The sequence below is a fragment of the Protopterus annectens genome, chromosome 2.part1, assembly GCF_019279795.1.
Source record: "Protopterus annectens isolate FY-2018-M chromosome 2.part1, PAN1.0, whole genome shotgun sequence".
Classification (NCBI taxonomy): Eukaryota; Metazoa; Chordata; order Ceratodontiformes; family Protopteridae; genus Protopterus; species Protopterus annectens.
Genome location: NC_056729.1, coordinates 1,380,859,407 through 1,380,884,212, shown reverse-complemented (window position 1 = coordinate 1,380,884,212; position 24,806 = coordinate 1,380,859,407). Strand labels below are relative to the sequence as shown.

The 24,806-nt window shown below is 42.0% G+C and overlaps 1 protein-coding gene across 2 annotated transcripts in view; it reads left to right on the top strand.

The window, feature by feature from the left end:
• DRC1 (dynein regulatory complex subunit 1) overlaps positions 1 to 24,806 on the top strand; it is a 2,270,880-nt gene that overhangs the window by 871,592 nt on the left and 1,374,482 nt on the right. For both annotated transcript variants that reach the window (XM_044062852.1, XM_044062853.1), the window contains one exon: positions 22,125 to 22,259. In XM_044062852.1, the coding sequence (XP_043918787.1) occupies positions 22,125 to 22,259 (135 nt within the window). The remainder of the gene's footprint in view (positions 1 to 22,124; positions 22,260 to 24,806) is intronic.

Here is a 24,806-nt window from a genome sequence, read left to right as displayed (position 1 = left end):
GCACTGAGTATAATTCTTCCACGTCGATGGTGACCAAAATAGCCTCAACCTTGATGGCGATATCCTTAATTTTGTTAAGGAGGTCCATAGAATCCAAAATGAATGATGGATTCCTTTCAGCTAGAAGTTTTAACATGAAGTCCAGGCAAATAGCCAAGGGTTCCATGATTGAACCACCGCTTACTATCACTGGTCTGTATGGGGGGGTCCTGCAGGTTCTTGTGCGGTTTGGGGATCATAAAGAATTTAGGCAATCTTGGGAAGCAGACAGTGAGGAAATCTTTAACTTCTTTGCTCAGTAATCCTTCATTGCATATGTTGTTCAGTGTTGAATCTAGGTCTTGGTAGCATGTTTTGGTGTGGTCAATGTTGCTGGTTTCATAGAATTGTGGGTTCTCAAGCATGGCTATAATTTTGTTATTGTAAGTGATGGTGTCCATGATCAGGATCCCCCCACCCTTGTCTGCCTTCATGACTCTTCTGCTCTCATCCTGGCTTAAGTATTTAAGTGCTTCCATTTCATCTTGGTGATATTAAAGATTTTATTTTTGGGTGTTTTTTTAAGGAGGACTTTGAGATTATCTTCACATTTGCTTTGGAAGGCTGCGATTACTTGGTTTGAAGGTGGGCAGAAGTTGCTCGTTTTTTTCCAATTTACTTCCCTTAATGCATGTGTAGCCAGTTCCTTGTTGTCTTTTCCGATTTGGAAGAAGAATAGTTTGAGTTGCAGCTTCGTAGTGAAGAGCCTGAGGTCGATGATGGTCTGGGAAAAGTTCGCTCTTTTCATGGGGACAAAGGTTAATCCCCTTTGTAGAACTTTTAAGTTCCAAATCTGTCAGCGGTTTCTTGGAGTGGTTCCAAATCTCGGGGGGGGAGGGGGCTTGCTTTTGTGGTTCTTTCTCTGCCCTGTTGCTGGTGATTGCCATAGTGCGTGAGGTCCCTGATGCCCCTCCAGGATTTGTCTTTCCTCTACTGTTGTATCTGTGAATCTATTATGGGTTGTTGACATTGTTCCTTGCTGTGGGAGCTTTGTGGTTTGGCTGATGGTGTTGTCTTTGTTGCCCTGTTGTGATTCTTGGGGGGGGGGGCGCCATGGGGCCTTTCTGGTGAGTTGTTGGGGTTTTCATTGTTGAAGTTTATGTTTGTGATTGGGTTGCTGCTCAAGTTGTTGTCCTGTTTGAGGTTCTTGGGGAGTAGTTGGGTGGAGGGTCCATTTTCTTTTCTCTGTATGTTTTGGCTATGGTGGCTCACTACCCACTAGCAGGGTTCCATCGAGGGTACCAATCATCCAGTCCCTCCTCATCTGGGTCTGTGAACACAGCCCTTGTAAGGGCTGTTAACTCCACAGGGCCAAAGGGCAGTGGAGATTAGATTCCTGCAATAATCTAGTCAGAGCCTCTGCTGAGGGGCCCCCCAGAGAGCCCCCCAGGTGAAACAGCAGAGGCATAAGAGCCCTTATCTGGGCTGACCCTTTCAAAAGGACTTTATCACAGGACAAATGAGATACCAATGGACTGACTACAGCCCCACAACGAGGCCCTCTAGGTACACACAACAGCCCTTTTAAGGACTAAAACAGTCCTTTTAAGGGCTATATTCCTCACTCAAGACAACCAGTCTGCCAAGGACCACCAACGTTCTCCACAACCCCACAGATCCAGTGGAGTTGGCTGATTTCCAGTTTAACTCGAGCTCGGACTAACCCTTATCAGGGCTGACTACACAGGTCCCCAGCTCAGCAAATTGACAGATTAATGCAACTCCCACTTATGAACCAGTTTGGCTAGAAGCTACGTTTCTTGGCCCTGTTGTTCTTCCGCAGATATTAAGTGTGTTCTTCTTTGAGTTTAAGGGTACCAAAACTTGTCAGAGATTTGGGATGTATGGCTAGGCTTAAAAAGTCCCTTGTGGTCGTTATCCTAGTAAACACCTATAAACTTATCTTGGGTCTTCTCCTCTGTGGTATATATATTTCTGTAACTTAAAAAATTATATCAGAGACTATGATAAACAATATTTGTGCATTATTACAAACTTGGGGTGTCTCTCAAATCCCATTCTGATATTCAAATTCTCCAGCAAGGGCTGGACCAAATAAATGCTTGGTGTGTTAAGCTTAGGCTTACACTCAACACTAAGAAATGCCATTTAGTTTCCTTTGATAAGTCTAGCATCATTGCTGCATACCATATAGGTAACATTCCACTTAAATTAGATACTGTCAGAAGGGACTTGGGTAATTATGTTGCTAACAAACATTCCATGGACAACCCTGTCTCTGTGGTAGGTTAGAAAATTCTTTGTCTTTGCACTACTTATCTTTTGTGGTATCTTACCAAGGTCCAAAGAAATTATAAAACAACTAAACATAAGCCAAACTTCCTGGGTTAATCCAACAGTACTTCAACGGACTAAATTAAAGTTGAGAATGATAACGTTTGTTGTTTGAATAAAAAACAGCGTTTATTTTAAGTGTTAAATGTAAAAACCGCTATTCGTTAAACCACAACGGTTAACTTCATCAGAAATACTTATATCATATATATGTGTGTTTTTCTCATTTTTTGACGTTTTGTGTATATATATATATATATATATATATATATATATATATATATTTTATTATTATATATTATATATATATTTACTTTAACAGATTTCAGAGGATAAAAACGTCAGCAAATGAGAAAAACACACAGTTTTATTATTTTGTGTACGTTTTACTGATGATATAAGTTTGTATTTATTGTATTTCAATATTTAGTCGAATTGATTTACTATTTTATAGGTAACGCAGCACTTTTGAAGGGGAGGAGTTCATTAATACTAACTTAGAAAGAGTCCAGTATAGCCAATAATATTGGCTTTTGAACATCACGAGTTGTAAGAGGAGGGGAGTTTAAACCCCAGTTTTGTAAAGTTTTGTATTTCTGATGAAGTTAACCGTTGTGGTTTAACGAAAAGCATTTTTTACGTTTAACGCTTAAAATAAACACTGTTTTTATTCAAACAACAAACGTTATCATTCTCAACTTTAATTTAGTCCATTGAAGTACTGTTGGATTAACCCAGGAAGTTTGGATTACGTTTAGTTGTTTATATTCAATAGTTTGTTTTTCCAAAGAAATTGTAGTCCAACTTTATTAATCGCTTATTAGGCCCATCATTGATTATAATGCACCATTCAGAATGTACCTCAGAGATTTCACAGTTTCCTCTCCAAAAAGATCTTGGTATCCATAGCTATTGTGGTAGCCTGAAAGCCCTGTTATTGTGCTTAATGTCATATAGACTCTTGTGAGGTGATCTTTGCTTAGTCTTCTATGCGGTGAGCACCCCAGCACTCTTAGTCCTTTACCTAAATAGAACCAGTGGTAAAGCAAACATCCATTCTAGAGACTGTATGTTATCTGTATTTTCTCATGTCTGGACAACTGCCTAATTCAGGAGACAGTGGTTAAGGCTCTGTCCTTTACTGTGGACCTTCTGTAGTGCCTGAGGTTCACCCTCAACCTTTAAAATTTATACTTAGACTCCTCCAAAAGGGTGATTTTTCCATGAGCCAGAAGGTATTGTTCCCCCAAGACAAGGTGGAACCCTACCATAGGAACATACTAGGCAAGTGATCATGGGACCATAAGATGATTAGCCATATACACCTTTAAGCAGACAAACTTAAAAGTTCTTTCAACCCTTTTCTTTAACTTAATAGTGCTCACCTCCAAAATTGAGCAGGGCCATATACGATAACCCTGGTGTAAATTTGAGTCTACCCATCCAGTCATGAAGATTAGCCTTAAAGGTAGCCAAAGTAGTACTTTGTTTGACCTGTAGTGGTAGTTTGTTCCATGGGATAGGGATACTGTTTAAGAACCTCTCTCTCTCTCTCCTGTTAGTGTTGTTTATTTGTTGGTATAGATTTAAGTCCTCAGTGCCGGTGTTTGTAGGGCCACTGGTTTTGTAAAGAAATGGGGGTCAAACATGACTGTATCTTTCATGGCTTGTAAAGCGAGATACAGGTCACCTTGAAGGATTTAAGACCTTTAACTTTCTTGGTTATAAGTCTTTGAGGTCTTTCTTTGGGACTAGAAATACTTCCTGCATCCTGTAGACCAGAAATTTGCTGCTGGCAGGGAGTTCCACATGGTGAGGACTTCATGTTCTCAATTATCCTAGTGGAACACCATACCAGGCTCCTCATAAGGAAAATTCAGCGGTAGATGATGTCCGTGTGGAGTCAGCACTTGCATCCTGTGGATCAGCAGATCCTCATCCTTCATTTTATATTAAGAGAACTACTGTGGTTAACCAAGCAATCCATTATAAACATGGGAGCTGTTTTTGTGCAAGAAACTCACACCCAATTCATTACCACAGATAGACTGGGTGTGGACTGGGGAACATGCTTACAGAATCTCAAGGCCCAGGGAGTGTAGTTTCCCCTCCAGAAGAAGAAGCATATCAATATCAAAGAAATGCTTGCCCTCATCTAGGGCTTAATGGCCTGTAGCCAGATGTGGGCAGAATGAGCCCTGCAAGTGATGACATACAGTGCCACTGTGATGTAGTGCATGAAGAAGCTGGGGGGAGGACGATCAATACATAACAACTCTCTCTCCACCAACCACTGAGCCTGTCATGCTGGAAATCACTTAGTAGTAAGAAATACTTCAATAGTGACCTAACAAAGAAAGTAGTACAGTTGTGTATGTAACTTATCATAATGGTAGATGTTCAAATAGATCACTGTTACAGTACTATCTCCATCCTACCTTCCCCACTAGAGAAGTCCGTGTAAAACATGCTTTTATAGCTCATGTGTGGTCCCTTTCCTTTGCTTGCCTTATCTCATTCCTTCTTCTACCGCTTCCTTTGTTTTAGTCCTAAGGTTGACTGCCTCATGGTGGAAATGAGAATGCTTTTACTGCAGTCCTTTTTTGCTTAACTGTTTTTTCTGCACTTAGGGGATGTTACTTAGCCCCATGAGTCTCCATTTTTCTTATTCCTTGGCCTAGGGCCTTTGCATGTGGGCAAGAAAGTTCAGAAATGGTGTGGTTGTGCACCCCTGTTATACCAGCATGCTCCGGTGTGCTTAGGGGGTAGATGTATGCCACACATTGGTAGAAGAAACCTGATCTCTTAAAGACTAACCAGATGGATGAGACTTTTAGAGATAAAGTCCTAGTAGTAAGGAATACTGCAACATGATCTATTTGAACATCTGTCATTACGTTATGTTTTCTATATAATTGCACTTTTCTGGAGCTTATGCTGGTTTCTTCTTCAGTGTCATGCAGATTTTGAAGTTCTAGTCCTTAGTACCTATCCTTCCAGTATTTGAGCCCCCAGCCTGTTACTGAAAGACTTATTGGAGAGTTCTGATTCTGCCTTTTCTTGTCTTATACTGCCTAGGAGCTGTAGTTCCGTTATACAGGCTTTTATTTTTCAGGCTGTTCCTTTTTGGAACTTGCTAGCTCAGTGGTTACAAATGGATTCCGATATTCCATGGGTTCAGGGGATCCTTTAAAACTCATTTATTTGTGTATTTTAGTTCATTAATTAGTTTGCTTATTCTGTCAGTATTCTATTTTCAGTCTGATTTTAACATTTCTCATATTAACTTCATAGTTAAGTTGCCTTTACTGCCATTATTTTAATCAGTGATTTGCATTTTCAGGTATGTTCATTGTTTATTTTTACTTTGTTTTCTTACTGCATTACTGCTTACACTCAAGCAGTACAATGAATTTTATTTATTTATTTTTTATTTATTTTACATTTGTTGACCGGGCTAATCCAACTGGATACATGTCCATTTTCAGTGGAGGCCCAAGGAGAAAAGCTCCAGTAAAAAAACATTAAAAACATATTAAAAACATCCTCGGAAAAAAAAAGCACAGAGACATATCGTACAACTATTAGAAAATAACATTAATATAGAATGATGCATCATCAGATTAACAAAAATTTATAATTTACATATTTTGATTTGTAAAAATTTACAAATACCAAAACATAATTTACAAGAAAGTACCGTTAAAAAATGAGTTAAAGAATCAAACATGGAAAGTAGTACTCAGGAATGATAATGTTAGAAATTAAGAGAAAAGATTAGTTTATAGAGAGTTACATAAAGAGGTTTATAGTTCAGAACATTCTGTTTTGAATGAAACAGGAAAATTAGTGAATAATAGTTAGTCAGGGTTGGTACAAGAGCATAACCAGTGGTTAGAGAGGAAATGTTTTAGGTTAGTTTTAAATAGTGGGAGAGAGGTTAGGGTTGTAAGGTCTTGTGGTAATTGTTTCCATATTTTACCAACTGAGTTAGAAAATATGGAGTCGTCTGCTGAGTTATATGATAAGGAAGTGTAAATCAACATTTTTTAAGCGGAACGTAGATTCCTCAGGTTGTTTGTTATATGACCTTATGAAGGTAGAAAGAATTGCGGTGGTGTTGGGTTGGTATAGGGCTTTGTGGGCAATTATAAGTTGGTTGAATTGTAATTGGTGAGGTAATTCAAGCCAGCCTAGTTGTTTTAGGTTCTGGCAGTGATGAGTCCTGTAAGGAGAGTTTCTAGCAAATCTGGCAATATTGTTGTATGATCTAGCTAGTTTGTTAAGGTTATTTTTAGAAAGATTGGTGTATATGGGAGAAGCATATAATAGGGTAGAGATTAGGTGAGTTCCAGATATTGTGGTCCTGGCTTCAGGTGTTAGGAAAGGTTTAATTCTATAGAGGGATCCGAGTTTTCTGTTAATATTCTTTATTGTGGTGTTTATGTGACTGTCAAACTTTAGTTGATTGTCAATTGTAATACCTAGGAGTTTGGTGGTGGGGTCTGGAGAAATAACGGTACCATTACTGGATGTGAGTGTGAAATGAAGAGGGGGAGACAAGTAAGAGGGTGTAAAGAGCAAAAGTTTGTTTTTTTTAGGGTTAAGGAGAAGACAATGGTTAGAGAACCATTGTTCTATAGTGGTGAAAGCTTTTTGTGTAAGAGAATGAAGTTCAGTTTGGGATGTGCCAGAACAGATTATGGTAGAGTCATCTGCATATTGAATGCAGGTAGAGAGTGGAGTAGAAAGATGAAGGTCATTTATGAAAATGGAAAACAATAGTGGTCCTAAAATGGAGCCCTGAATTTGAACTTGGGCATCCTTTTTATTCTTTTCCTTTCCCTAATAACATTACAGGGCAAATTTCAGAGTCACCTTTTTGCATGGCAGGAAATAATTGGACGAATGCATTTGATAAACTGTACAGTAGGGTTATACATCAGAAGTTTTTTAGAAATCTCAAATGTAGCTTGTTTCACATACATGAATGCATCAAGTGCAGTAAGCTTTACATGTTTTTTTACACCAGACTGTTTATACTTCAAAAGCAAAGCTTCAAGACCAGTTTTAGATTTATCAGAGTTGAAAAAGTCCATAAACACAAACTCATTCAGGATAACAACTCTAGACTACCAAAGAAGAAATGTAGAAGAAGAAAGAAATAAGGATGTGAAGTTGTTCAATCTCGCCATTTGTTCTTACACGTGGGTACGGAGCCGATCCATCAGCTCCGAGCCGGCTGCTTTCCAAGCTCAAGATCTCTGAGTAGCTCGAGGCACAGCCCCTATCCCATGATGCTCTCTGACTAACCTCAGATCTAGTTTGCCGCTGCAATGGATTGCAAGTTCTCCAGAGAGCTCGGGCCAGTATAATTCTTTTGTCTATCTTTTGACAATTTGTACTGCTATATTTCGTGGAGTTTATATTCTAATTGATAGATAATCTGTTCCTGTTATTTTTTTAGGGCTGTGCCCCTCTTGTTGTGTGGATTTTAGCTGTGTTTGTGTTGTTGGAGCGGTTGCTCTTGGGCCTTGCCCTCTTTTTCATTTAGGCACTTCTGTGCTTCACTCATATAGTTGAACAGGGCTCTGTCAACTTGATTTCCCTATCCCTTATACTTAGTCTTTAGATAGTGTGTTTTTTGCTATAAATATTTAGATAACTGTATCCCTTATATTTAGTCTTGGGATATTGTGCTTTTTGCTATAAATAATTAGATAACTGTATCCCTTATATTTAGTCTTGGGATAGTGTGCTTTTAGATAACTGTATCCCTTATATTTAGTCTTGGGATAGTGTGCTTTTTTGCTATAAATATTTAGAACTTCTTATAGTACCGTTTTGGTGTCGTATTATCAGGGATCTGATAATTGTGTGCTTAATATGTCTGACCAAAAAGAGAGAGAGAAGTCAGGTTTCAAGAGGTGTGACTGTGGGCAGAAAATGTCCATTACGGACAATCATGTGTCCTGTGTATATTGCCTAGGACCTCTGCACTTACAGGAGGATTGTTCTATCTGCCACTCTTTTAGTGGCAGAGTATTGCTTGAAAGGTGGAGAAAGCTAATGGACAGAGGACTTTTGAAACCTGAATTTCAGGAAGCCTTGGATAAGACTGACCAGACCTCCATGAAAGGGTCAAAGTCTTCAAGGGTGTCCTCGGAACCCAGGCCCTCGGTACTGAGCACCTCTGTTAAGGTGCAGTCGCCAGTTCCTAAGTCATCGGAGCCGTGCAGCAAACCGATGTTTCGGAGCCAACCCTCTGAGCTGGAGCCGGTGTCAGAGGTGTTGGAAGTCTCCAATTCCTAGATCTGTGGCTTCTTCGGTCCCCTCGACCCGTTCTTCTAGGACCCTTTCAGACGGTGTGGATCGTGTGGTGCAGAAGGTTTTAGAGAACCTGGCATTGGCCAAATTACTTTTGGTTTCGTTCCAACTGGGTTTCATTCCTACTACCGTCCCTTTGCCTGTGACTACTCCTCCTCCGACCTTACCTAGGCCTTCGGAGCCAGAAGATCTAATGGTTGTGGAACCCGTGGAGCCGAGTCCTGTCCCAGTGACTTTGGCTCTGTCGACCCTGATCTCTTCAGTGCCATTCGAAGAGTCTTGGAGCCGATGCTCTCTCGTTGGTTCCGGGGGGGGAGAGAGTCGAACCGACACGTCGGTTCTGACCCTTCCTCTCGGGGCCTCGGTGCAGATGAGCTCGGCTCCGTCCTCGGGTTCGGAGCCCTTGGTCTCGGCACCAGGGAAGCCGCCTTCTTCCTCAGAACAGGCAGGGTCCTTGGGTCGAGACTCCGGTGCCTTCGATGCCATGAGGAGGGTAATGTCTGCCAAGACTCTCACTTCCTCAGGTCTTTCCTCTTCCTCCCCTAAAATACCGCGTTCTGCCTCTACATCGCAGGTTCCTATAAATCGTCGAGACCCAGAGCCTCAGGTAATCCCTTTGGGTGAATCCTGCTCTACTGAGACCTCACCAGACGCTCCCACTGATGAGGTCCCCAGAAAGAGACTTTGCAAGAGGAGGCATTTGGATTCCCCTCAAGAATCCTTGACATCAGACACCGACTTAGAGGAATCAGAAGGGTCCCCCTCGGAGGATGTCTCCTTTGCAGACATCCTGGAAATACTGAAACAGAGGGGTGACTGGCAGTCCGTTACCCCTACTGAGGATGAGTCGATGCTCCTGAAGGCCATTGGGTCTCAACCTTCCACCTCCTGAATTACTCCACCCTTCGATGAACTGATGGATCTGGTTGCTTGAAGGGCATGGGAGTCCCCTGATTCCATGGAACCAGTCCCTCGGAGGCCCAATAAGTTCATCACTTCCCCTCAAGACAAATTGTACCTCACTAAAGGAGTTCCTGTTGATGCCATGGTGGTGGCGGTGGCCACCAAGAAAGAGGAGTCAGAGACCTCTTCTACTGTCCATCCTCCTAATAGAGATTCTAGGACTATGGACAGATATGGGAAACGCATTTTTAGTTCTGCGACATTTGCCATGAGATCGCTTAACTACCTAACCCATTTTACCAGTCTTCAACGAGATCTCCTCCAGGAACTTGGAGATGTTCTAAAGGGTAACACAGGTGAAGCTGTTTCTGAGAAGGTGATGGCTCAGCTTTCTACCCTTAATTCCATTGTCAACTCGTCATGTGGCTCATTTCCTTTGCAGCCGATGGGTTGAGTCGAGCAGCAGGTTCAGCGATAGCTCTGCAGAGACAGTCCTGGATGTGCTTATGCTCCTTTGCAGAAGCCTTCAAGTCTTCCTTTGTCAGTACCCCATTTGATGGCTCTACTTTGTTTGGGCCCCAAGTCAAGGAGACTCTCACTAGGTGTGAGCAGGAAGGAAAGACTCTATCTGCCGTAGGAATCTATTTTTCCAGCCCTACCAGACCATACCCCAAAGGGCAGAAAGGTGGAAAAAATGTGGTTCCGGAAGTCCCAAGGAGCTTTCCAGAACACACGTAGTGAACCCCCCTTTAGGGGCAGAGGAGGGGGCAATAATGGAAGACACCGCTTTGGCAGCAGAAGGGGTCCGCAAAACCAGGACGACAGGGAGCAGTTCTCTGACAAGCCTTGTCAGCGCTCCTGAGAGGAGGCCCGACTGTCCTACTCGGCAGGCAGTCGGGGGTCGCTTGGCTTTGTACCCAGACGCCTGGCTAGGAATTGCATCAGATTCTTGGGTACAAAGCATAGTTACCAGAGGTTACATCATCCCCTTTTCAGATTCTCCACCAATCAGAACAAGAATTCCAGATGTTCCACCCAGTTTGTGGGATCAAGCAGCTATAGAAATCCAAAAGCTACTAGAAAAAAAGAGTTATCCAGCCAGTCCTGGCGGACCAGATAGGATCCAGAACTTACTCCAGATTCTTTTTAGTTCCAAAGAAAACGGGGAACTGGAAGCCCATTTTAGACCTCAGCAAGCTAAATGCTTTTGTAAAGAAGGAAAAGTTCCGGATGGTCATGCTTCAGTTGATACTCCTGTTCCTGGGAACGGGCGATTAGATGTGCTGTTTAGATCTCAAGGATGCGTACTACCACATCAAAATGACCAGACCTTCCAGAGATCATTTGCATTTTCAGCTGGGGGCCAGTCACTACCAGTTTCGAGCACTGCCCTTTGGTCTCACCTCAGCCCCCAGAGTGTTCACCAAATGCATGGCAATGGTTACGGCTCACCTGAGGCGTCTAGGATTCCAGGTGTTCCGTATCTGGATGACTGGCTCCTGTCCGCCACCACTAGGCATCAACTCATTCTTTCCAGGGATCATACGATCAATCTCTGTTCTTGGCTAGGAATAACCATACATTTCGAAAAATCTGCCTTATTACCATTGCAGCATATATCCTTTATCGGAGCAGATCTAGACACCACCACCGCATTGGTCAGATTACCTCAAGAAAGAGTTATCTCTCTACGAAATCAGATGTACCACTTGCTAAAAGAAAAGAGAGTACCTGCCTTTCAGGTTTTAAAACGTTTAGGCACCATGGCAGCTACCCTCATAGCGGTTCCTCTGGGTTGGATGCACATGCGGATACTCCAATGGTTGCTTTTCACCCAGTGGTCTTATCAACAGCTCCCAATGTCTTTGAAGATCCTACTGACAGATGCTTGCAAGAAGGACCTTCTCTGGTGGCTGAACAGTCACCAGGTGACGATAGGTTGACCATTTGTACTTCCCCCTCCTGTAGCCATGTTGACCACGGACCATTGCCTGATAGGCGGGGGGGCTTTTTCAGGGAAGAACTGCCCAAAGTACCTGGTCAGAGATGGAATCTCATTTGCACATCAGTGTCCTGGAGTTGAAAGCGGTGCTTTTAGCATTGCAGCAGTTCCACAACTCTCTGCCTCGGGACACGATTGCGATCCAGACGGACATGTCAGTGGTCTGGTACATCAACAAACAGGGGGGAACCAAGTCTTATCCCTTATGCCGAAAAGCCTTGAGAATTTGGCAGTGGGCTGTATCCACCGGGCGCTTTCTGATAGCAACGCACATCCCGGGGAAATCCAACATGATAGCAGACAAACTGAGCAGAGCAATTCTGTTGCCCCACGAGTGGTCACTCAAAGAAGAAGTGGCGGAAATGATTTTCCGCAGATGGGGCCAGTCTTACTGCGACCTTTTTGCATCCCCGCTGAATGCCAAATGCAGAAGCTACTTTGCCCTGAATCCTCCTCCAGGGGACAGCCCAAGGGATTCACTTGTACATGATTAGCCCTCGGGTCTCCTTTATGCCTTTTTTCCAACCCCGCTGATCCCCATATTTTTACAGAAAGCAAAAAGCTCGGGAAGGACTGTTATTCTGATAGCCCCCTTTTGGCCTCGGCAGATATGGTTCCCTTTCCTTTATCAATATAAACTGGAAGAACCTTGGTTTCTGCACCCAGTGCCAGACCTTCTGACCCACTCGTCAGGAGTTCTTCACCCCTCTCTTCAGTCCCTCAAATTGACAGCTTGGCTGCTCCACTTCCCAACCTAGCCAGGTCATATAATTTGTCTTCCGTGGTGCAGCATATTCTGGTCTCCTCTCATAAAGTCTCCACCAGAAAACTGTATAACAGCAAATGGAAACGTTTTGTTTATTGGGCCTCTCAACGTGATATTGATCCCAGTGTTGCTCCTGTTGATAGTGTTCTGGAGTTTCTGACTATGCTTTTTCACAAAGGTGCAGCAGCAGCCACTGTAAGAGTTCAGTTGGCTGCAGTATCCAATTTTCAACTGGGATTTGAAGGGTCTAATCTTATTTCGCACAGATTATGTAAAGCCTTTCTGAAAGGGACTTGTCACCTTAGGCCACATATCAGACAACCAGTTGCCCCCTGGAATTTAAATTTAATACTATCTCAGCTTATGCTTCCCCCCTTTGAACCCGCATCTTCTTGTCCCTTGAAGTTCATTTCTTGGAAAACAATAATCTTGGTGGCTATTACCTCAGCTCATAGAGTTTCGGTACTACATGCTCTTTTTATCAGGCCTCCGTACCTGTTTTTTCATCCCGACAGAGTGTCTCTCAGGACAAATTCCACCTTTCTTCCTAAGGTCTGCTCCAAAGTCAATTTGAACCAGTATATTGAGCTGACCACCTTTTTTAGACACCATTCGAATAAATTAGAATATATGTTACATAAACTTGATGTTCACAGACAAACTAAGGTTTTATTTGGATAGAACAAAGGAGTTTAGGAAATCGGAACAACTCTTTGTTTCTCATGTGGCTAAAGTTACATTGTCTAAGTGGTTATATGATTTCATAAAATATATATATATATTCATCAACCAACCAACCTTTAGAGCATAGTGTGAAAGCGCATTCCATCAGGGCTGTGTCTACATCTCTGGCTCATGCAGCCCATTTGCCTTTGGATACTATTTGTGCAGCTGCTACTTGGTCCAAACCTCATACGTTTATTACTCATTACAAAGTGGACAGGGCTTCCTTTAGTTCCACTGTTCTCAGGAATGTACTCCTGTGAGCCACCCAGGATTAGGGTGCTTGGGACGCTACCCACGTGTAAGAACAAACGGCGAGATTGAACAACTTCACATAAAGAAGTTATGTTTTTACCATAATGTTCCATGTGAGTTGTTCATCTCGCCTTTGTTCTTACATTCCCTCCCACCTTCTCCCTCCAGGTTCTTGAAGAACGGATATGACTGGTGGTCTGGTTGGTCTAACTAGTTTCCTTTACTCCAGCCAGAGTATTTCTTGGCAAATTGTAAATATATGTATACATGTGTATATGTTTGGCATATTAGTATGTTTAGTGATATTTTTTTCTTGCTGGGTTTAGCAAACTAGATCTGAGGTTAGTCAGAGAGCATCATGGGATAGGGAATGTGCCTTGAGCTACTCAGATCTTGAGCTTGGAAAGCGGCCAGCTCAGAGCCGATGGATCGGCACCGTACCCACGTGTAAGAACAAAGGCAAGATGAACAACTCACATGGAACATTATGGTAAGAACATAACTTCTTTTTACATTCTGTGGTAGAAATCTAAACACGTCAGACTTGGAAACTGGATAAGAAGAAAGACAGGAAGCAGTGAAGAAAAATGTGCAATATAAAGTCAAAGAAAGAAAATTGCTTAATGAGCTTGGAGCTGTATGACTTGGAATAGGAAAACAGATTTGCTGGAGTGTGATGGTTGTGACCCTTTATACTTATTCCAACTACATAACTATGAGCATTGTAGAGAGTGGTCCCCAGATGCCAGAATGCCAGGGAAAAGGTGCTACAAATTGAATAATGTGAGAACAAAGATCCATACAGTGGGCCTTGTTGAAATATTCTGTCCCTCTCTTTCTTTCCATTATTGTAAGGATATCATATAACTGTACATGTCTTTCTTTTCAGTGTTGCAGTATTCTTTACACATTATTTGTCTTCTGCTCAACCTGATGTTTGGCCTGTGTACAAAAGCTTATAGGCACTGCCAATACATGGGACATTGCACGTAGGCTCTGACAGTGTCAGCTGTAAAAGGACATTCACACGTACCATCTTCAGAATTTTTTTGTCATCATTTGGAAGGTTGACTCTTACGTACAGTCTGCAGTCAGATTCCGCGTGTTGCTGCCAGCTTCAGATAATACCCCGTTGGGGATTCTTTTTATTGCTACTGCCATTTGCTGTTATTTATGTCATCCAGCAAGGGTAAGTGTAGGTGTAGAAGGCAGATTCCACATAAAGATAGCCATGACCTCTCTCTTTTTTTTGCTTAGGGCCTAGTCACGATTACTGTTCCATTTGTCAGGCCTTTGTGCTAAAGACTTTACAAGCTGTCCTTCTGCCTTAAATCTCTATTTTGAGAATCAACAACTCAGACGTTTTGCTAGAGATGCTATGGAAGGTACTGTGGGTCCTCTGGCTGAGCCGAATTTGAAGAGGAAGGTGAGTAAGCAAAAACCTGTCCACTTCGGCTGCGCCTACTACCTCTGACATCCATCTTGAGATCATTGAAGACACGATGGCACATTTGGAGGTCAGGTCTGCTTCTTCGGCAGGTACCTCTGGGGAAGCCACCAAGGTTTCAGATCTTAGCACGTCCAAGGCAGTGTAGACTGCACAGGATGACATGGGAGAACCGCGGCTTGTTCTGCTGGAGGACGACTGTAACGTTCCTGCCTTTTCTGACTAGGGATCCTTTGCTGTGTATGCTGGACATTAAGCCTACATTGGGTTCCACTTTGTCTCCTCATACTGAAAGATAAGTTAAGAAAAAACAAAAGACCAAACATCCGAATGTCCCTTCCACCCCTCAGTCTGATTGGATACCTTTTCCAAGGGTCTTATTATGGCCTTGATCACTCTGAAGCCTTCTTCTTCCTTTCTCCCTCTTCCTGCCATCGCTTCTTCCCCTGTGCAGGCTGCTGGACCTCAGGCTCTTTCCTCTGATTCTGGGGATTCCTCCTCTGATGAAGACTCCCTTGCGTACTCCCCAGATTACTTTCCCTCTGGAGTATGCTTCTCCTGAGGAGGAGTCTAATGGGGGAGATTCCCCAGTTGAAGAACTTTCCTTAGGAGAAATCATTAGTAAGATGAGGGAGTTCTTCAGATGGGATTGCTACCAGATCTCTGTGAAACAAAAGCATTATTTGATCTGCTACAAATGGAAGTTCCTGTACCCTATGCAGCTCCTCCAGTCCTTCCTGCTTTCCTGGACACTTTTGCTTCTTCTTCAAAACACCTGACTCCCAGGTCCCTGCTCCCAAGAGGCCTGACAGATTTTATAAAGTACCCGATGACTGCAGGTTTCTGAGTGCTTTTCTGCTGATCCTGCTGTGGTCTCCATTGTTTCTGATAAATATTCTCACTTGTCTCCTTCTGCCAAGTTTCTTCCTTCTGATAAGGAAAGCAAAATCCTTCAGAGACTGGGTAAGAAGGTATATTATACTTCTGCTTTAGCTATTAGAGCTATTAATTACCAGACACATATGTCTAGATATTCTTTGGCTTTGCTTTCTCAGGCTTTGGCTCAGTTACTAGACTCAGAGGTTAAGTCACAGGATCTCTCACTTTTTGCTGCATCTTCTCAGGTAGCTAGATATTCCATCAAGTGCAGCTGTGATGCTGTAGAGGCATCCTCCAGGGCTGCTGCTTCTGCCTCTATGCTTAGGAGACATTCTTGGTTTAGGCTTCAGTCATTGCCTGATAACATAAAAGCAAAGTTGCTTGATGTCCCTCTAGATAAGTCTGCTCTTTTTGGTTCAGCAACTGCATAACTCTTTAAAGCTCTACAGGAAAAAGGAATGGAACTTCAGGGCATAAAACATTTGTTTGTCTCACCAGTTCCCAAATTCCATAGGAATTTCCCTTCCAAAATATCCTTTGTTAGGGGACCTGCTCGTTCTTCCTCTGCTTCTTCCTCTGCTGCTTGGGCTAAGAAGTCTACCATGAGACCTTCTCAATTCAAAACTACTGCTCCTGCTACTCAGCAGCCCTTTCAGATCAGGCTCAGTTCTCTTTTTGTGTAGACACCTCTTTCTCTTTGCCTGTCTCTTTTTTTTTCCAACCTGGGCAAAGATCACTCAGGACGCCTGGGTTCTTTCCATCATCCAAAAAGGTTACTGTGTGAGTTGGAAGACTCTCCCTTCTTTCTTGGGAATTCCTCAGTCCCTTCCTGGCAACTTCATCTGTTCCTTCAGCTTCTATCTCAGCTACTTTCTCAAGGCACTATTCAGCCTGTACCTCTGGATCAGGGAGGAAGAGCATTTTACTCCAGAATGTTTCTGGTGCCAAGAAAGGATTGTCCTTGGAGACCAATTCTAGACCTCTTCCACTTAAACACTTTCCTGGTAGTGCCTTCTGTCCAGATGCTGTCACTTCAGACACTTTTCCCCCGATTTCACCTCAGTGTTTCATGGCTTCCCTAGATTTCAAAGATGCTTATCTGCATATCCCCATGCACCCTCAATACATGAAATTCTTACAGTTCTCAGTGGGTTCTTTGCACTTTCAGTTTTCTGCCATGCATTTTGGTCTCTCTACTGCCACAAGGGTTTTCACAAAGTGCTTGGCCCCAACCATTGCTTTCCTGAGGGTCCATAGGGTTCAGGTTTTTCCTTATCTAGATCTTTTTCTGGCCAACAATTCGGATCAGTTGTCTCAAAACCTTGTGGAGACCATTCATCTCTTTCAGAGCCTAGGGTTCACAATAAATTTCAAAAAATTCAGTCTGATTCCATCTCAGGATCACATCTTCTTCGTGTATAGGTTCAGAACAGATCTGATGATGGTTTTCGTGCCCGCAGACAAGGTTCTCCCTTTTACATCCTTCATGGAAAGCCTTCTGCCTCTTCCGTCTGTCTCGGCCAGGGAATTTCTGAGACTTCTCAGATTCATGCCTTCCATGATTCCCATGCTGCATTTGGCAAAGTTTTATATGAGGAAATTTCAATAGTTTGTAAAGACAACTTGGTCTCAACATGCTCACCCTTTAGATGTCCTGGTTCCTGTCTTCCCCTGCTTGAAAACAGAGCTTCACTGGTGGACTCAACAACTGTCTCTGAATCCAGGCCTTCCTCTTCTCTTACCCTAGCCTTCTCAACAGATGTTTACAGATGCTTTAGACATAGGCTGGGGAGCAACCTTTACTTCCAGGAAGGTTCAGGGTCTTTGGTCTCCACCTCAGCAGAGGGAGCACATCGACATCTGAGAGGTGAGAGCTCTGATTCTAGCCTTGCAAACCTTTCACCCTCTTTCCCTACCAGGTCCTCTGAAGATTTTTACAGACAGTACTACTGTCCTTTGGTACATAAAAAAGCAGGGGGGGGCAAATCTTGCTTTCTTTGCAGGTTAGCCGTCAAGGCATGGGAATTAGCAGTCCAGTACAAAGTAACTCTTCATGCTGTTTACCTACCCTTGGCTCAAAATTCTGTTGCGGACTTGAGCAGATCCATGACACAATCACACAAATGGATGCTTCACAGGGATGTGTTACTGGATCTAGTTCACTGGTGGGGTATTCCACATCTGGACCTGTTTGCGGCCCCTTAAAACAGACAGCTTCCTCTATTTTGTGACAAGTTCCCACATCCTCTGGCTATCTTTCTCATGGAAGGGGATGTTTCTTTATGTATTCCCCCCTTTCCTTTTTGTGACAGGTTCCCACATCCTCTGGCTATCTTTCTCATGGAAGGGGATGTTTCTTTATGTATTCCCTCTTTCCTTCACCAGTTGGACTTACACAAGACTAGGGATCCTTGATTCATCCACATCTGTAAACATTACAATTGACCTTGAGGGTGATCAATTTTTGATCCCTTTCATGAACCTTTTTTTTCTCGGGATGTGCTTAGAGTTTTGCAGGAGGCCAGGAAACCCAGTACTAGGAAGTCTTACATTTCCAAATGGAAAATATTTTCTATTTGGTGCCTGAAAAGAAGTCTAGATCTACTATCCTTGGACATTCCAGTTTGTACTTTCTTACTCATGTGAATTGCTTAATAGTAGCTTGTCATATTTCTCAGTGAAAGTTCACTGTTCTGCTTTTTCTGCTTGTCTGCCATTAACACATCCTTTAGCCTCCAAATTGGAAGCTAAACTTTTTCTTGAAGGTGTCTTCCACATCAAACATCCCAGGAAACCAGTGTCTCCTGTTTGGGATCGTAACTGTGTCTTAGAGAAGCTAACTCTGGCCCCTTTTGAGATTGCGGCTTCTGCTCCTTTGAAGTTTTGCACTTGGAAAACTGTGCTTCTGGTAGCCTTAACTTCTGCTAGGGGGGGTCTCTGACATTCAGGCCTTGATGGCATCCCCTCCTTTCTTGGTTTTCTTCAAGGACAGGGTGTCTTTGAGAACTATTCCTTTGTTCATGCCTAAAGTGGTGAATGACTTGTCTCTTAGTCAGTCTATCCATTTGCTCACCATTTTCCCTTCCCTTCAATCCTCTAGTGAGAGGATTTTGCATACCTTAGATGTGCACAGGCAACTCAGATTTTACCTTGACAAGACAAAAGTGTAAGGACGTCAGATCAGCTCTGTGTGTCTTTTCATCCCAGGGCTCTGGGTTTACCTGTTTCTAAACAAACTGTTTCGTCTTGGATTTCTAAGGCTGTTGTGTTTTATGTTTTTCATGGAAAATCATTGCCTTCTTCTGTCAGAGCCCATTCCACCAGATTGGTTGCTTCATCGGGAGTTTTCTTTAAAGACCTGGATACTAATTCCATTTTAGAGGCTGCTACTTGGTCTTCAGTCCATACTTTTACCAAACATTACAAGTTGGACACTATCTCTAGGTCCAGGGCAGGTTTTATTCTGCATGGATTTGTGGAGAATTTTTCCTCACATACTTTTTCTGCTCCTTCTAAGCTTTGGCACTCTCCCATGTGTTAAGAATACTGCAACATTGAATAGAAGGATGTAGACTAGTTGTGTAAAATCTAACCATAACTGTAGATGTCTTTCTCTTCTGTGTTGTAGTATTCTGCCCTCCTGCCTTTCCCCTGCAACATGCCCCTTCTTAGGATGACTCCTTGTTTGCCTTAAGACTGTTGTTCCTCATGGGGCTTCCTTGTTCTGAGGGTGGTACGTATGGACGTCCTTTTATGGCTGATGCTGTCAGAGCCTACGTGTGACGTTCCACATACTTGCAGTGGTATAGGCTTTTGTATACAGGCCAGATGGGTCATTGGGCAGAAGGCAACCCACGTGTAAAGAATACTGCAACATAGAAGAGAGGACAGCTATGGTTATGGTAAGATTTTACACAACTATTCTTTTTCAATTGGTGTAGTCAAAACCTTGTGTACATTTTGCAAACTTTTGCTGTCCATTTAAAAGTATGAGTACTATTCAGTCTTTCTATCCAGAGTACTAGGGTATTTTTTTTACTGTTTCTTTATTGTTTTTCTTTACTATTTATTTATAAGTATTACTTTATTACATCAAGAGAATTCCTTTCAGAACATGAGAGTCACAGTTGTAGTATAACCATTTTCAGCTGTATCTTGAAAAGTATGTGGTGTTTATCATATATTGAAGTTAAACCAAGGTGCTTTATAGACCTTTGAATCCCTCTGCATTACTCATAGGTCTTTGGGACACATTTATTTTGAATCTTTGTTTTTTTACTTTGTATTTTTAAATATTTATGTAGATGAGTCAACCATTCCCTTTATTCAGGGATTACCCAAAATACACAAACATCCCAGTAATCCTCCGATGAGGCCTATTGTAGCAGGCCATGGATGGTGCACTGAACCCCTATCCATTTTTGTAGAACACCACTTGAAATCTGTGTTAGTTAAGAATAGTAACATCCTTAAAGATACCAAGCACTTTTTGTTGGACTTGCACAAGCACATTAGAGAACATCCACCTACCAAGGACTGACTGATGGTTACCCTTGATGTGCAATCACTTTTTACTCTCATTCCCATTGAGATTGGTATTCTGTTATTACAACAATATCTTGAGCAAGATGGATTGTATGATGCCCAAACCATAGATCTCCTATGCTTTTTCGTGGAAATCATTCTAGAAAATAATGTTTTTATGTTTGAACATTCTACATATAGACAGCTGGATGGCATAGCTGTGGGCACTTCTTGTGCCAATAGCTACGCCAACCTAGTTATGGCTAAATGGGAACAACAATTTGTTCTGATAGAAGCTTGGTCCAGGAATATTGTTTTTTATCGGAGGTTTGTGGACGACCTCTTCCTTCTTTGGGAAGAGGTGCATCCAACCTTGAGCTATTTCTGCAAGATATCATTCGCAGCACACAATTTTTGGAATTCACTGCCAAGAGTTCTAATAGATCCATTGAATTTCTGGATGTCTATATAAAGAGGAAAGATACAGTGGAATATCATACAGAGATCCACCATAGGGAATGTTACAGGAGCACTTATGTCCATAGACAGAGCATGCACCCTAAACATGTTTTCAAAAATGTGGTTAAGGGACAAGCACTAAGGACATCTAGGTTAATGAAAAATGACAGTATATTTTCTGCAGAATTCCAACACCTAGAAAAGAAGTTTTAGGGGCTATAACAAAAGAGAAACTGAGCAAGTGACATGTAATATGGCCACATTAAGAAGAAATAAAGGTCAACCATACTTTTCAAACTCCTATGAAATAAGTGAAGAGAGAGTTCCTAAACATAATCCCCCTGAGGATTACAGTAACCTATGCTAATAATATTAAATTACTATAGGATATATTTTCTAAGAACTGGAGCATACTTTGTTCAGATGATCAAGTTAGTAATATAGTGGGGAGAACTCCGAAATATGCATATAAAAATAAGAATTATTTGAAAAGACTCTTAATGTGGCCCTAGGAATGGGTCTGTAAGTAGCACTCATAGTACATCACAGATCTTGGGTACATTTCCCTGCAATTACTGTCATTATGTTGATAGGACAGGGATGGACAGGGATATTCAGGCATCCTGACACAGGTAAGACATTGCACTTCAAGCTTTCAGCTGACTGTAATATCACCAATATAGTGTATTTGGCATACTGCACCCTTTGTTTCTCCTTTTATGCAGGAATGACTACACGCAGATTACGAGACGGTCAGAGAGCATGTATATGATATGTACAGAAAGGCGGACAATAATGCCCTAGCTAGGCATACTATGGATATTGGAGTATCACATACCTTTAAGTTCATGGTGATGGAGAAAGTCTGGATAGGTAATAGAGGAGGGGCAATCAGGAACAGGGTTGAGACAAAGGAACTAGAGTGGATAATCAGGATGTGCACAAATATGGGGAAAGGTTTAAATGATAAAATCAGTGTTAAACCTGTTCTGCTGAATAAACCATGAATTAGATAGTTAACTATGTATATATTATGTTTTTTAACTATGTTTTTTAATTATGTGAAGTTATACAATGTGTTTCATTCAGCTTTTCTGAATTTGAATGCAGTTTTTCGGAATGTCGTAAATGCTTTTATGCATGAAAGAGTTAATATGTACAAGTGAAGTGATTTTTACTGGTAAATGTGATTGGTTGGAGCTTTGTATAAGAAATGAGGAAATGATGGATTGTATTGTGTGATGAAGCAGCTTTGGCTGCGAATGCGCTCACCTTTTTACTTGGATTAAATTGTTTGATGATTTTATCAGCCGTGGTCTGGTATCTCCTATTCTTTATATTTTGTATGTGTTTTTTATCATATTTTGATCTTAAACCAAGGTGCTTTGTAGACCTTTGAATACCTCTGCAATACTCATAGGTCTTTGGGACACATTTATTCTGAATCTTTGTTTTTTAGTGTGCAGGTTCACACATCTAAATTTCCTTTTGTTTTCTGTTCACAGGCTGCAAGATATTTTGAATAAATTAAAGATAAAATTTGATAAACAAGTAAAACAGTACCAAGAAGACAATCAGGCATTGACTGATGACTATAAGAGAATTACAGAACAGTATAAAGAGCTGCAAAAAAAAATGAGGTATGCTATTCATTATTTCAAGTTTATGAAATGGTTTAGATTACATGAAGTTAGTCATCAATGCCAAACATAATCACTACACTTTTGAAATGTGATGCATTATCCACCGACAGAACTTTCTTGAACTGTCATAGTTTTTTCTTCATTTATGTGGGAGATGTTTATTTTTTACTGTAAGGACATGTTTTGATGGCTTACTTTAATACTAACTGCATATGTGGTCCTTTCTGGCACTATAGAAATTAATATTTTATTTATTTTTCATGTGTTTGCCATGATATTGATATCATTCACTGTAATTTTATTTATACCTATTAATGCATACACTTTTTAGATCATCTTTACTGTCGACGTGATGTTGTCACAGATGTTCTTCGTGTTTCACTGTTGCAGTCATCACATTTGGGTTATCTGCTTGCAGTAGCTCTCTGTCGGCCTGATTATCAAAGTCTTGGGTCCTGCATCGGTTGCATCTTTCGTGATGTCCGGTAGTCGGGTGTATAAAGCATGCAGCCGACACCATTACATCAGTCTTTCTTGCCGTGCGGTGCCCGAAGCAGAAGCAGTTCGCAAGTGCCGGTCGGCCAACTCCTGAAATTTTCTTTTTCGAGTTTCAGACCCAAAGTCTTCAACTAAAGCTAAGTACCCCGTAGGGGGAACTTTTTCTTGCTCTAAACCGATGTCAGTAAAAGTCAATAATTGTATTTCTTGTGGAAAGCAAATATCTCATAAAGATTTTCATTCATACTGTATTCTCCTTGCCTAGTCCCTGACCACGACGTACCTCGCTGTCGGTTTTGTGCCTTATTTAAACCACAGACAATTTGTCGTCAGTATATTTTCGCTTCTAAATATTTTGGTACTCGGTTCAATTATCCAGATATGTCTTCGGTAAGCCACCCGACTACCGACATTCCGAAAAACCGCAAAGATAAAGACAGAGACAGGCCGTCTAGGTCCAAAGCTGCCAACGACACTTCTCCTAAGCTAGTCGCCAGTTTGCCGGTACTCAGTGAGGTGCTTTCGCAGCACCTGATACCCACTACTTCAGATTCGCAGGCCTCTACTGACACCCATTCAGAGTCCGGTATGCCACGAGATGCTTCAGCTGTGGAGCCGCTGTGCAGGCACTGGCTTCTGAGGGTGTATTCAGGCCTACTGACTTGCATATTAAACCAAAGCCATCTTCTTCTTCAAGGCTAAAACTCGAACCATGCCTAGGAAACCAACGCCCAGACTGCATGGTCAGGCCTCTATGCCTAAAAATAAATGATAAGAATGGCTGAAGACCATATTACTTTAATCAGGGGAAGCCAACCTTCCCCCTCTAAGAGACTAGGACTGAATTTGCTTATGATACTTCTGACCAGGATTCTGAAATTTCTGTCTCCTGTGATGACCAGGATTTACCCTTATCCACCTATGAGGATTCTAATGCAGAGGACTCTATTCCCTCAGTTTCTCCCCCAGAGGATTTTTCTTTTGGTTAAACCTTGCATACTCTTAGGGAGCATTTTTACTGGGAAAGCCAGGATTACTCTGATTCTAAAAAGAGGCTTAGAGATTTCTTACTCCTGCCCCAACACAGGCCTTTAGCTATCCCTCCTGTGCTGGGCATTGTTGACGATGCCTTTTCGGAATCTAGCTTGGCCCCTGACTCTTTACCTCCTGCTCCCAGAAAACCTGATAGATATTACAGGGTTCCTGATTTTCACAGGTTCCTTTTTAAAAATCCTACTCCGGATCCTGAGACTATTTCACAGGTGCCCAAGGGCATTAAGGCTACTACTGCCAAAAATCCTACCCCCTCTGATAGAGATTCCAGGACCCTGGATAGATGGGGTAAGAAGGTATACACCTCTGCAACCTTGGCCATCAGGGCCTTAAATTGCCAGTTTCATATGTTAAAGTATCAGCAGCATGTTATTGGATTGCTTAAACAGAAAATGATGTTGATTCCTGATTGTGTTGAAAATAAGGATTTACAGGATTTAATGCATTCTGCTGAACAGGATGGAAAACGTACTTTGCAGTGTGGTTTTGATTCACTAGAGGCATCTTGCAGGGCCGCTGCCACTGGGTCTGTACTTAGAAGGCATGCTTGGCTTAAGGAGCAATCTTTGGCAGATCATGTTAAAACTAAATTGCTGGATGCTCCCTTAAATCGGGACTGCCTGTTTTACAACAAAGCAGAAGAAGTTCTTAAAAAGATGGAAAAAAAAGCTAAATCTATGCAAACTGTTAAAGATTTCTTACAAGTGCAGCCTCCAAGATTTAGTAGGCATTTGCCCTCAAAAAATTGGTCCTTTACTGCCTCTTCTAGGCCTCCTCAGTTCAAACCCAGAACCAGCAGAAAAAACAGGCTTCAGTCCCAGGGTACGCACAGGACTAAGCAGTGGGGGGCTCCCACTTCCAAATCGGGGATTAGTAAGACTTCCCCCAATGGTAAGCTGTCTCAATGACTTAACTTTAAAACTTCCAAGCACTTCTCAACTGACTGCTCCTTTAGGGGGAAAGATTGCTCTGCAAGCAAAAAACTGGGAACTC